This window comes from Mesoplodon bidens (assembly GCF_964165515.1).
Source record: "Mesoplodon bidens genome assembly, chromosome: 4".
In the NCBI taxonomy this organism is placed as follows: domain Eukaryota; kingdom Metazoa; phylum Chordata; class Mammalia; order Artiodactyla; family Ziphiidae; genus Mesoplodon; species Mesoplodon bidens.
Genome location: NC_138160.1, coordinates 136,876,783 through 136,891,403, shown reverse-complemented (window position 1 = coordinate 136,891,403; position 14,621 = coordinate 136,876,783). Strand labels below are relative to the sequence as shown.

The 14,621-nt window shown below is 41.6% G+C and overlaps 1 protein-coding gene across 4 annotated transcripts in view; it reads left to right on the top strand.

The window, feature by feature from the left end:
* Positions 1–14,621, top strand: part of EBF1 (EBF transcription factor 1) — a 393,734-nt gene that overhangs the window by 264,226 nt on the left and 114,887 nt on the right. For 2 of the 4 annotated variants that reach the window (XM_081233788.1, XM_081233787.1), the window contains exon 8: positions 5,136–5,253. In XM_081233788.1, the coding sequence (XP_081089914.1) occupies positions 5,136–5,253 (118 nt within the window). Of the gene's footprint in view, positions 1–5,135; positions 5,278–14,621 lie in introns of all 4 variants that reach the window. The other 2 variants (XM_081233786.1, XM_081233785.1) reach the window with 1 other exon arrangement.

The following is a 14,621-nucleotide window of genomic DNA, read 5'->3' as shown; positions in this document are numbered from 1 at the left end:
TCAGCCCATAATATGCAGTATGTAGCCTTTTGGTATTGGCTTTTTCACTTGACATAATTCTCAGGAGATTCATCCAGATGTATCAATAGCTTGTTCCTTTTTATTGCCGAGTATTATTCCATGGAATGTTGCTTAATGCCTTTTTATTTCATGTACTTCTGGTCAATGCATTTCATGCCTCATTATTAAGGGCTCTGAATTAGTGCAAACATAGAATAAGCTAAACCCCGAGGTAAGGAAGCCATGTAATAGACCAACTTTAGCACTAATTTCCTTACACTGAATTATCATATATTAGCATTGAAAACCAAGATTTATAATTTTTAAATCATTATTCAAAATTAAGTTGCTAAAGTGGTTATAGTTTAGAGGGAGGTACTGCCTACCAAAATATTCTAAATTTAAACAGTGAAAATATTTTTATGATTTAATTTTCCCCCAGCGCTGTATTTGTTCTAGAAATATTTAAAGATACAGATTTCAACTCTTTTTGTTGCTTCTGTCCTAACCCCTTCTTCCACATGAGCTATTACTTTTGTTAATGTGATCTGCCACTCATGACTGAATTTAGCTGCTTGTGTCTTTTTGAAAATCTGCTCATGAGACAGAGATCATGCTTCATGAATCTGAGATAATATAGTTGAGACATACAAGGTCTCCGGCTTGATAGGAAGGGAAGAGGGACAACCTAAGGAATGAGAGCAAGGAAATAATTACCAGTAAGAAAACTCTCAGAGAACCCCTCATTCAAATGAAGTATTGGGGAAACTAGACTGCATTGATAAGATGCAGAAAATTTATGAACTGTTTTCAAAGCTGTAAGGTTTTATTTCATTTCAAGCCTAGAATGTAAAAGGCCAATAGGAAAATGGTTTATAGAAAGCAAAATTACATAAACCATTGAAACTTGCAATTCACAAGAGGTCTAAATTATATAATTATATATCATGAGCACGAAGGTCTTTAAATTTGTAAAATTTCAGTGTTAAACTGATAGAGAAGTGAATGTAGAAGAAATAATTTCTGTAGCCTTGTATTTAAAATAACAGTTTATAGGCTCTTGAACTTTTTGATGAGATCACCAACAAAGCAACAACTATGCTACCACTGCTAACATTTGCTCTATAAGAACTGGGAACCATGCTAACCACTTTAAATTAATATAAGCCTCACAGTAACCTTATGAGTTAGGTACTATTATCATATCCATTTGAGAGTCAGGGACACTGGGGCTTAGAGGGGTTAAGTTACCTGGCCAAAGACACATCAGCTAGGAAAGATTGAGAGTCAAAAGTCATAAATTTTGTGTTGAATTCTTTCTAATTCTAAATAGTTGGGGGTAGATAATAAAAATAATAACCCTCAGAGAATTTAGATCCAGGATATAACAGAGCAAATTTCTGAACCACTGATATGAGCCAAGAAGTCAGAAACTTCATTGTAAAATCTCCAAAGTCTGTGGATACCTGTGAACTTCCCTTCGCCCTTTTTATCCCCTCACCTGGAGGGTTGGATGCAAACAGAAGATACCATGGAACACAGTGGGTATTCATCAGCACATCTCTGGATTGCTATACTAAAAAGCCATGCCCCTCCCCCAAATAGAAATTTACTTCCAAAAAATACAGGGATAAAAATATATATGTATACAACCCTAAACATGTCCACCTGGCTTAATACTTATTTCAGGAGGAATAAATTGAGCATCCTCATGAATAAGTTGGAACAATTTATTTCAAAACCATTCTATAGCAGCACTGTCCAGTAGAATATTCTGCACTGTTCTATAACTGCCCTGTCTATTATAGTGGCCTCCAGCCACATGTGGCTACTGACCACTTGAAATGTGGCTATGGAAACTTGGGAACAATGGAATTTTAAATTTTACTTAATTTAAATTTAAACAGCCACATGTGTGATTATTGTATTAGTACAATACTAGAGAGTAAAGTTTTAATTATAACAGATATCATAAAATTCTAAATATACCTGTTCCTCATCTTACCCTGGGTCACGGGAGTGAGGAAGGAGGTTGAAAGGGAAGGGGTGGTCGAGTCCAAGTGTAAAATCATTTTCCATGTTTATCTGTCTCAAATTCAAGCTGGGTTTTGTTGACACAATTTTGGAAGGTGGAAGATTTGGCAGGTCCATCTGTCCCCTTGCCTGCATGAATGTGTCAGCACCTCGTTAATCTTGTGTTTAAACTGTAAAGGCCCTTTTCCCTCCCACTAGAGGCTTATTTTCAAAGGACTTTTCAGTGTTCCCTTTGCATCTCACTATTAGATTTTTTTTTTTACAAGTTGCTCTGTGGATTAATTGCAGCATTTATTTTATTTAACTATAGCCTGATCCTTTCCAAATTGGAATGAAAGAAATTATTACAGGGTAGGGAAGTTAAAATATGTTGTGTTATGAGTTTTTTAGGAACATATTAGGTGTTTATTTTCTAGAAATTAAAGGCATGAGGGTTCTCTGTATCATCTTTCTCCAATTGTAACTGGTCTTTCAATGAAATGATCTTACTGCACATGTGGTCTTGGTGATCCATCTCTTAAACATATAGGGTGTAGTTTTCTTTTTTTTTTTTCTTAACCGTTTCGATATTTTTGTTCAATGTAGGAATTAGATGACAGGGTCTTTAAATGATACTGAATATTTTAAGCCTGTAGCACTCAGTCTTACAGGTGCATGGTGGATTGTCATTGCCTTTTTTTTTCTTAAGACAGACATCTAGAATAACCACTTTCTGTATTTCCTGACACTGTGAACAGATACCGTTTGTCATTCCTTTTATAGTTTCTTCAGCTAACGACTCCAGTGACCACTCAATTGTGGTCTTGCAGTAAATCAAAATTTCTCTGAAAGACCCAGCTCTGTTACATAATTTTAAATGCCCCACGAAGTCATCTCCTGAACTAAAAAGAAAAGTGAGTTTCCGTTACTTTAAATAATATAGACTCTGCCACCACTCATAGTACTTTTTGAAAATAGAAGAATAGAGAACTTTCTTCTCCTCTCCCTCCTCCTCCTCCTCTTCCTTCTTCTTTTAAATTAACCTACAATTGATGAGACATACACAGAAACTTCAGGCTGTCCCATCTGGTTGATCAATCATGAAGAAAGAGAAAAACCACTTTGCAAACTACTGCTTCAAACTTACTGCATCCTTCCATGAATGACTTGCCCTGGCTGGAATTTTGGGTTTCACAATGACTAAAGAGAATACCCTGAGTCCCTGAATGGACTCTCTTAATTGTTTACTTTGCATTTTAACAAAATAGAGATAAAAAATAAAATCAGGCGAGGGTCCAAGTCCCGCTGGGGGGGTCAAGGTGAAGACCCTGAGGGAGGGTGGAGGGGATCCCACAGAAGCCCTCCCCAGCAGTCATCCCTGGGAGACCCCACGGCAGGATGACCACAGTGTTGCTTCATGGGTCTGAGAAATAGTAGATCCTTGATAAAAGGAGCAGGGCTTTGGGTCCGCAGAGGGGAGGGCCCGAAGGAAAACAACAACAACAAAAAATTTGGTTGCCATCTTGAAGGCAAGGGGGAAGGGAATCCGCCATATTTTGCCAGGATGCCCTTAGGTCAAAGAGGGGGACAGTGGAACTTTTAAGTATGGCAACCATTGGTGGAGGTCTACAGGATTGGGGGCAGGGTGCTTTGCCAGGCAGGGCATACGGTTCCCAGGACTAGCATTTTCCCCTCTGCCCAACTCAGGTGATGAAATCGTAGCATTGCACAAGGCTCTAGAAGTCAGGGTCCCCTTTCCCCAACTTGGAGAAAAGTCTTCCTCAGAAACTGGGGCCTCAGTATGTGCCAATCCTTGTAAAACGTTTCACCTCTTCAGGGGCTTAGGCGTCTCAAAACCAAGAGCAATTAAAGCACGAGTCTTTCCAAGCAACCGGGGAATTGAGCAAAAATAAATCAGAAAACCTCAGCCTTGGCTCTGGAGGTTCGCCTCATTATGAGAGCAGATCTATTAGCCCTCTTGCCATTGTCTTTCATTTCTCAAGTGAGGTGATTCTAATTAAATTAATCTGCATGTCAATCTATCGGTGATCAATCAAAGAGCCTGAGGTCCCCCCTGTGCTGCGGGGTGCTTGCGGCTGACAGGGGCTGATAATGGAGGAAGAAATAAACTGTGGAGCAAAGTTAATGAGTCAACATAATAGGTGGATTAAACGGGAGCCAGCTGATGGCTGTTTCCCATGTCAGAGCATGAGGTGGGTGCTGAAGCTGCAATTACAGACAATTATTATATTTGGTTGTAAGAGGTCGCATGAATAAACATATCTCTGTGGGGTTGGGTTTTAATCCTCTTACCCATTTAATAGAAGGAGAACTGTAGGTCATTTCGTCTCAGTGTTTTAGTCAAAGTTCTCTGAGAAAACACCTTTGCCTCTGTTCCTTCCGGCAAACTCCGTTCAGTCAGTAGCTGAATGTACCTTGGGCCAGGGCTACCTTGTTTTCTTTATTTTCTTTTTTGTGGCTTTGAGACACAGCTCCAAGTCCCTTGATTAGCATGGATTTTGGGGTGGTGGTGGTGGTGATGGTGGTGAGGAGGGCTTTGGTCTGATGTCTGATTAACTAAACTGATGTGGCAAGAAAAAAAGTACAAGAAACCCCAAAAAGACACCCAGGAGAGAAAGCTTCATCCCAGCTCTCACTGAAACCTCTCTTTTTCATTTCTCTATCCCCTTAACCCTGACGCAGTGCGGGGGGGGGGGAGAAATATTTTAAAGATTCAAAAGATTTTTATTTGCATGATCAACTGTGATATCTGCTTCAGTGTCTAAACTGAAGGGCAATTTAGGTGAAACACAACCACCCTTGTGTAAAAAAAAATATGCTAATAAAGATCTTCCTGTTAAAATTATGGTTAACAGTGTACCTTCTGCTGTCTAACTATAAACTGTGCAATTTTACTTAAAACTGCATCAAAAGCGTTCCATGCCAAAGACCCACTCATCAATAGCTCCTCTTGTTAGACTTGTACAGCATAAGCACCAGTTATTATGTGAAATAGCTATGCAATTTTCTTCAGCTCCCAGCTGTTATTTATTTAACTTGAGTTTATTACCCTCCATGCTTTTATATTAAAATGTTCCTTCATTTCTCTCTTCTGTCTCCAGGTCGTGGTGTCTACGACAGTCAACGTGGATGGCCATGTCCTGGCAGTCTCTGATAATATGTTTGTCCATAATAACTCCAAGCATGGGCGGAGGGCTCGGAGGCTTGACCCCTCGGAAGGTACGCCCTCTTATCTGGAACATGGTAGGCGAATCATTTTCATTGGTTGGCATTGCTACTGTAACTGTGCATTTATTTGGTTTCTTTCTTACAACTCCACCACATGTTCTACCCCTTTTCAAATTTCAAATGTCCTGTTGAACAATATTGATGCTGAGTATTTAAAGACAGGAGGATGTCTTTGAGGCCCAGCCTTTCTTGTTGCATAGTTCCCTACCCTGGAAATGGCTGACACATCCTTCCTTCAGGTTGAAAGACAGAGGGGGACTGGACCCCTGCTTTATTTTAAGCTCCCACTTGATTAAAAAATAATGAAAGGCCAAAACAGGGCAACAAAAATCATGATATATTTTAAGTTTATGGTTGACCTGGTTTGTATAATGAACTTCACTGTCTTTACAGTCCTGCTGGTGTAGCTCTGTGACTACCTACTTAACTTCATTTGGAGATAAGGTCCAAAGTCTAGGTTGGAGGTGTTTTCTGAATATAAAGTCCAAACTAAATGTCCCTCCCATGCCCTGTGCAAACCCCTACCCTCATTAACACATGATACAGTCTGCATTATGTAGGTAGAATTTGGTGGGGAGAAGTCACATTTGTCTTGATTTTATGGCTAATGAGTTGTACCCTTGAGTGGACTGGAGGAAATCAGGCAAAAATTTGAACAAAGGAAAGTAAATGCCACTCATAGGAACTATAGGCTGGATTTTGCATATGTCCAAATGTTTCTGTGCTGCATGTATATATAATGTATCCCTCTGTTCATCCATTCATCCATCCATCCACCCACCCAAGAAACAGTGACTGAGACTCTACTGGATATCAATCAACATGGTAGATTTTCTCCAGTCTCCTCAAATTAAACTCTTAACTCATTTCCCCACTTCACTTTCCAGTTTGCTAGGTCATCCAGATTCTTTTACAAACACTATCACACAAACTACCACCCGATTGTCTGATTTTTTGATGGGCCATGAGCTGTCTGTGATATAGTTCATAAGGTAGAAAACTCCTTTCCCTGTCAGCGTCCCAATTTAATAAACACACCACTGTCATCATTTTGCCTGATTTTTTCCCCTGCAATTAGGGAATACACAAACTGTACTTTTTTATTAATTAGCCAGATATAACACTCTTAGAAGGGATTCTTTACCAATCCAGAGTTACAGTCTTCTTAAAGTAAACCATCGTATTTCAAAAGCTACTTCTTTATGGTTTCATTAGTGCTGAGACGTATGGATATTACTTTTTGCAGGAGGCCATTTGGAACACCTGCTCATGATTACATTCCTAGTTCCATTTCTGTACTTAAAATTATTCTAATTCTCACTTTACAGTGATGTTGCCTTTTAATACCCTTGGAGTCACTTCAGGCATTGTATGATTAGAGATATTTAGGTGAAAGGAAGAAGGAAAAAATAGGTAAATACTCAGTCGGTACAATTTGGACAGCACTAGCTTAAAAGCTAAAGTCTTGTTTTCGACTATGACTGGTTAGTTACTGTCCTGTCTGGGAACAGACTTGACTCTCAGTTTGGTATCTAACAGTCATGGATTCACAGTTTCAAAATGTGCTCCAAGTGCAGACCACATCCAGCTCCTATGCCTGCCCTTGGGAAGGTCGTTGGAGAGCACACGATGCCTTATAAATCATCCCTCCACCAAAAAAAAAAAATCCCAACACAAACCAGTAAAAAACAACCTGTAGCCAGGACGCCTCTAGGGCTTGGTGGTCAGGAACATTATTTGACATCATGATGCGGAGGAAAAAGAGCCTTGAAATAGGAGCCGGGAAACCAAATTCAGGTCTGAGCTTCATTTCTGGCCTTTGTGTGACCTTGGACAAGTCGACTTACCTTTTGGGATCCTTAGTTTCCTTCTTGGTAAAATGAAAGGGATGATCTGTAGGGGGTAAAAAAAAAAAAATGTGTGCCTTGGGTGGGGGCAGGTCACGTGCACAGGGGAAGTGGGCTGGGTGGAGACTGCGGAAGAAGGACAAGTTCATGCTCTGCCGACCCCAGCCCCAGGCAGTTGTCACCCAGGGCAGGGAGAGCCCGGTGGGGTCAGATGCTCCAGTTTGACCAGAAGTAAAACTCTCCTATTTTTTAATTGCTGGTAACTAATTACAAATGTTTTAGCCCCTGAAGGGAGGAACAGGGGGGAAATTCACTTAGGTAAAAGACAGCCACAGGCTCACATTTTGAGATCTGTGCATCAGAACGTTGCTAAGCTGCCTCCCAGCTCAAATACTCTCCCTTCTAGGTGATCATATTAATATTTCAGCTGGGCTAGCACTTTATTCTAAGTTTTTTTTCTGTTGTTTTAATTGTTTTAATCGGGGTAATGATTAGAATACAGTTTGTCCTAGGTGTACACAATCTGGTTCATTTGTACATCATATATATCGATTCATGTACAGATCCTTTTCCCATGAAAAAGAGTACAGAGTGTTCCGTAGACCTCCCTTGCTATGTGCTCAGTCTTTTTGATATATGTACTTAATCTGTATTTGTATAGGTATGGTAAACCTAATCTTAATTTATCCATTGCCACCACCTTTCCTTTTAGATTCACATAGTTTGTAAAACAAAACAAACAAAAAAACCCAAACTATTCTAAGTTTTAAAGACAACATTTTATTCCTCTGCTGCAGGTGACCAGTCCACAAATGGCCATGTCCTTCTTAGCGTGTCACTCAAGAAAATAATGACATTTCACTGTTTATTCATGGCTAACCATCACTGGGGACTTGGGTGTGTCCTGTCTCCTTCAGCTAGGGGGCCTCCCTCTCACCAAAACCTGACTTCACTTCTATCCAGAAGAATAAAAAGGCAGACACTTTGAGGTTCTCAGTAATGACAAAAATGTGGAAATCTGCTTCTCTGCAGAATGAATCAACCAACCACACATAACCACCCACTCATTTAGACGCTTCACCCTGATACATAAATATCTACTCAGTGGAGAGTGACTATGGGCTCTTCATTGGTGATGTGTGGGAGTGGACTTAGTTGCTAGTTCGCATCAATTTGGGGGCATGGTAATGCTTCATCTTGCCATTGAAAAATGCCCTGTTTAAGACTCACAGAGCCATGGCCCTCCTCGGCCGCTCCCGCCTCCACCCCACCTCACACAGCTGCCCCACAGCGAGACTGCGCGCAGTATTTTCACCTCCTAGGTGACCTGTAGGAGTCTTGTTTTCCCTCCTTCTGGGCTCCGTACCATCTCATTTACAGGTAGCCTGAATTATTTTGAGCCGTTCTGCACATCTCTGTTTGTCTCGCGCTTGTCAGAAGGTCGGAGGAAAGTTCTCTTCCGTGGCTCATCTTTCTGCATATAAGAGAAATAGTGACCACTTGTTACATTCACGCCTTCTTCCCTGTGTGACCCATGGACTCAAAGACCTCTGTGCTCGAATAACTGTCCCTGTATTTCAAGTAGGAGAGTTGACAAAGGTGGATTCATTTCATAGACTCTGGTGTGGTCCAGAGAGGGTGAATCCTGGCACACTGGATCTCGTGGTGATTGCCCTCCCTCCTATTTTTTTCTTCATTCATAAATACTGAGATTTCCTTTGGCTAGATATTTATGAGAGAGTTTAGGCCAGTGAGGTTTTTCTGTTTAAGCAACAGCTTTGTAGAAGATGTACAGTTGTGGGGAGAAGCAGCCTCAGAAGCTAACTGCTCTCAGGATTGTGATTTTTGGAAAAGCATAGGCTTGGGATCAGAGCCGCTGAGCTGACCCCATGGGCGGTAAATGCACAGCTCTGGCCTGTGTGCCCCTCCCACGCCTTCCCCGTCACTTGGGCAGACTCCGGGGCCTGTGTGCTGGGGATCTTCAGAGGGCCTGCGGAGTGTACTATCGTTGCTCTTCTGAGTTTCAGGTTGTGTTTACCTGAGTGTAAGGCCTACCATGGTGTCAGTTTCTCTCTTTTTTTTTCCCCCTGTGGCAAGAAGCAGTGCCCTCAAAAGCTATAGTGCAGGGACCCTGTCAGCTTGCATGCGCTAACACTTTATTATCCAATGATCTAATATGCAACAAGGCAAAGTGCTGGTGCTCATCATTCTGACATAGAATGCTGGGAGAAGTGACTAAATTACTTTCTGGACCATTAGCGCTAGCAACTATGGTGAACTCACCAGCAGCATTTATGCAAATGCCTGTGAATACACTACTGGCTTTGTTAAGGAGCTGGCTGACAAGCAGTTTAAATGCTCATTTTTTTTTAGGGGACATCTTTTTTTTTTTTTTTGGTGTGCATGTGTTTTTCTCCCTCCCTCCCTCTGCTCTCTCCCCTTTCTGCACTGTTGGGGGACTTGCTTGCTCTGGGATCATTGGGAAAATCTGAGCAGGTCGGGAGCCTGGCCAGCACCCTTTCTGGGAGTGGGGTTAAGGCCCTGATCTGATGTTCTTCAGATCAAGGTTTTTTTTTTTAATTGTTATGAATTTGTACAAACCTTCATATTTATTTGAAAAATCAGTAGAACTGTATTAATCAAGAGTTTTTATTTTATTTTATTTTGAGAAACAGTTTGAACTTTTTTTTTCTTTTTTTTTTTTAATTGGAGTAAAATTGCTTTACAATGTTGTGTTAGTTTCTGCTGTACAGTGAAGTGAATCAGCTATACTTATACATATATCCCCTCCCTCTTGGACCTCCCTCCTCCCCTTTCCCCCTCTATCTAGGTCATCACAGAGTTTTGAGAAGATGAACATTTTACTGTTCATGAGTTCTGACCTGAGGACTTAGTTTCCTGGCTCAAGCATAGATGTTTTAAAACACCTCGCTTTTTAAAATGGAAAGCGATCGAAATTTAGCTTTGTGAGCATCAGATACGAATGAATTAAATCTCCCTTCACAGTAATTACAAAGATTGACATGTCAAGTATAATGGTGCCAGGATCCCAAAATAAAGCAGAAGTGGAGTTTGGTCAAACTGAAAATCCTTTGTAGAATGAAGAGTGGTGTTAGACTTGCTGGGCCTATCTCCTTGCTGTAAGTACAGCAGTAGAGAAAGAATCAGATTTTCCCCACCACCAGTCAGTTCTGACCTTTCCATTGCACTGGCCCCTTCCAGCTGCCCCTGACAATATGGTGTTATTCTTGCTCTTTAGCATTTGACCTTCTTTAATCCTTTTGCTCCAGACAGAAGCAGTTTTTGCTTCTGTTGGTTGCCCCTGGGTATCCGGCCCCACTGACTCCCAGCTGCACTTAAATTTGTTGTTTTCTGGACATGTGGAGAAAGACAGTTCAGGCTTGGGGAGATTACTCCAAATTGAGAGACAGCATGGAGCTTCCAAAGAAACAAGAGACTCCCTCTCCTCCCCTCTTTGTAATGAGGCCCTAAGAAGTGGCTAATAAGTGTCGGTTGGATCTAATAGGAGGAAGATCGGCTGTCTGACTGGAGAGCTGGATCCCAGTCCTGACTCTGCCATTAACTAGCTGTGTGACTCTGGGAAGGTCCCTTTGCTTCTCTGGCCTCAATTTTTGTATGTTTTCTCAGAGCTGGGTGGGGCCGTCTCTAGACCTTTTAGCATGCACTATTTTTTGGTGCTCTGGACGGAAGCCATTGACGCGTGCCTTTGCTCATCTGATACCTCCTGAGGTGCCTTTGGAGAAACAAGTCTTCAGGAGAACAGAGAAATCCACTGGCTGTTTCTAGTATAGCCCTTTCTTAGGTGTCAGTAAGAGATCATTCTTATGTCGGTAATGGATCATCCCTTCCTCCATTCCTTCATACTAAGCATCTATTACATGCCAGATGGGGAGCTAGGTGCAGGAGCCCAGGCAGATACAGTCCCTGTCTTCACAAAATTATGATGTAAATAGAGAAGAAAGACGCTAAACACAACTTACAACTAACTCATCAGACTTGTGTATAAAAGGGGGACCATAAAAGGAGTGAGGAGGAGTGAGGTGTCAGGAAAGACTTCTTTGAGGAAATCTCATTTATGCCAAAACCTAAGAGAAGAGTAAGTTTTCCCCTGACAAGGGGACAGAAACAAATTTCCAGGCAGATGGAATAGCGTGTGCAAAGACTGTTTTGCTTAGGTGAGTTGAAGGAACCAGAAGCAGACTGTGATGGTTCCTGTTGCTCTGGCCACTGAGAGTGACAGGAGACGAGGCTGGGGAAGCTGCTGAGGGTCAGATCACACGCAGGCCTGTGTGGATGCTCAGGCCGTGGTCAGTGACAGTTGTGAAATGTCACTTCTGGGGGCCACGCAAGGCTTGTAAGAGCTCAGTGTCAATTACATGGACTCGTAGTGTGTCGTAAAAGCCCAGGACAAGACTGCTCTGAGTGGCTTATAACCTTGCCCTTCCCTGCCAGCCTTTGGTAGCTCCTGATGGAGATGGCTTTGCCTTGGAGCTGTCCCCCTGATCACGTCTCATTCTATTAATAGTGCATGTGTTCAAAATAAGAAGAAAGTCCAACATTTGGAGAGTTCTTTTTCCAGATGGTTTTGGCTTATTAATTTTCTTTTTTCATAAGTAGCTTAGAAATTTACTTTCTGAACTTGTAGAGACTTACCTGGACAAGTGAAAATAAACTAAACAACGAAGAGAAACATGCCGTCCCAAGTCTCTCGCTCCCCTCCCACCATGGTCAGTGACTGAACACACAGCTCACGCTGAGTGAAGAGCCACTGAAGTACAGACGGTCATCTAACACACCCTTCATATTCCAGAGAAGAAAACAGACCTGGAGAGAGCATGTCACCTGCTTACACTCACATTGCTAGTTTCCATCCAAATCCATTTAGAGCTCTTTGCTCTTGCCCATGGTATGCTGGCCGGCATGTATGGATTTTAGGAGTTGCACAGATGTCAGAGGGCATGGGGTCCATCCCTGATGGCTTTCCAGTTCCGGTTGGCTTAGGCTTGCAGGGGTCTCTCTGTGATTCTGAGGATCATGAGAAGAATGTCTGTAAAATCTCACCAACTTCCTGACAGAAATGCAATGCACCTTCAAAACACAAGGGCAGAGGATGAATGCTCAGAGCTTTTCATTTGGACAATGGCCCTTTATAGGACTGATGTTGGTGCAGAACTCCAGCCAGCCCCACTTTGGTAAGAGCATTTTGGTGAAGGGTCTAGTTTAGCAGAAAAATACGGATGTCATCTTTTGTTACTGAGGGTGGCATGTTACATCTTATCAATTGATTTTCCTACTTGAAAAAGCAAGACAGATGCAAGAACAGAACATTAGGGTTAAGAATATCCAGATGTGTCATAAAATAGAGGAAGGAGGCCCCAGATTTTCAAGTATCAAATCAGGCCTTTTTCTTTGAGCAGCAGGGAAGGTGTCTTTTGTCTTCCCTTGCAATAGAAAGGACCCGGCAAGAAGTCAAGATAATGAACAAGGATGTAAGTGAAGACTGATTTTCAAAGTATCCCTTGAGTAATCCATAAAGCAGGTAACACCAGAAATCCTAACACTGGGGATTTGGTAGCCAGCAAGCTCTCGGCATCAGGCAGATTAAAGAGTTCATGAGCCACAGGTCACTTCTAAGCAGGTGATCTACTTTATCTTTATTTGAATATGACACCACCAACAGCATTGCCGACAAAGGAGAAATAGTGCTCAGACTTTGCTGCCCTGCTTAATAGTGACCGTGCCAGGTAGTAATATGTATTCTTTTTCTTCTTCTTATTGCTGTTGTTGATATTTGGGGACTATTATCAGCTAACATTTATAGAGCATTTACTATGTGCCAGCACTGTGGTAATCATTTTTGTTATATCATGTCATCAAGTCCTCCAACAAGTCTTATAAGCTATAACAGTTATTATCCTCATTTTACAGGTGGGAAAACTGGGATTTAGAGGGATTAATAACTTACCCAAAGCCACAATTAGAGTTGAAACTGGGAGTCAACCCCAGGTCTACCTAACCACAGAGCTCTGTGGAATAGTGGTACTAACTATAATGACACAAACACTCACTGAGTCCTGACTGTACTGGACACATAGTGCTGTGGGCACCCTGCTGTAAAGATGAGGAAAAGGAGACTAAAGAGATGTTAAGTAACTTGCCCAGAGTCGCACAGCAAATAAGTAGTAGATCTAGGATTCAAACCCAGAGAGCCTGGCTTTAGAGTCTGTACTTTAGACTACTTGCTCTATACATTATGCTGGTATTCTTTGCATCTCTTATCCTACTGTTCTTATTTTTCCTTGATACAAGTGAGGCAGTTTTGCTGGTATCTTAAACAGACCTTTCAAAAGTTAGCCCAGATATATCTTTTTTTGTTTCTAATGGGCATATTGTATATGTTTACCTTAGAGTTCATTTCCCTTCGACAGCCTATTTTTCTCATGGCTGTAGCCAAATAAAGAAAATGCTGGTTTTATTTGCTGACTGGTATGTTTTCCATGGGGCTGGCAAGATAAGACGGAGACTTGTAATATTTTATTTATTTACAAGGATGTTCTAATTCAGCTAGAAGTCGTTTGCTGACCATATGGACTCCCTGGCATGCATACAAGGTAGAGAAAAAGGAGACCAGGAGAAAGTGTGAGATTTTGAGTTAGATGACAGTTAGGATACTAACAGTCTCCTTGTTAGGGCACTGAAGGGTTACTAAACCTCATGCCACAGGGACCATGGGGAACGGAGATGGATTCGGGGAGGCAGTTTTCTTCTATGAATTTCTTGAGAAGCCTGTCAGCTGTGGGAAACTTCCAGTATTTGGTATTTTGTGTGACCTAATAAATGACTGAACCACACCTAGCTTATTTTAATAAGCACACAGTGTCAGGGGAGGGGGTGGGGTGACAGAATGGTGCTTTCTGCCTATGTTTTGGACCGAAATGACAGAACTTTTTTTTAAGCCTAATTTTTTGGTTTTTATTTGGTTACAAAAGCATCATAATTCCAATCAAGTTTATCTGCATAATTGATTGTTTCAAGCCAAGGGCCTCTTTGTAATTACTTTCTACTTACTTGAGAATATCAAAGGATTCAAGTGATGTGAATATGCAAATGAGAGCTTCTATGTACTGGTCATAAATCTTATTAAGATGAGATATTTAGGGGCACTGACCAGGAGTGGGTTTGAAACATTTCTTTGTTTGAACATTTTCATTCATACATGCAGAAATATATGAAAACAGAGCACTGTCCCTACTTTGCCACGTGACCTCCACTATGTACTTTGATTTCTTTGGGCCTCAGTCTCCTCATCTATTAAGTGGGGCTGGGGACAGGGAGCTTGGTGAGCCCTTTAAGCCCTGATGATTTGTTGTTTGAACCCAGCTGGTCTCCTGAGCTGCTATACACACACTGCTTTGATGAGTGACCACCAACATACCAAGGTGATGTTCACTCCACAGGACAGGTCTGAGGCCAACTTCCTTTTGCCTTGGG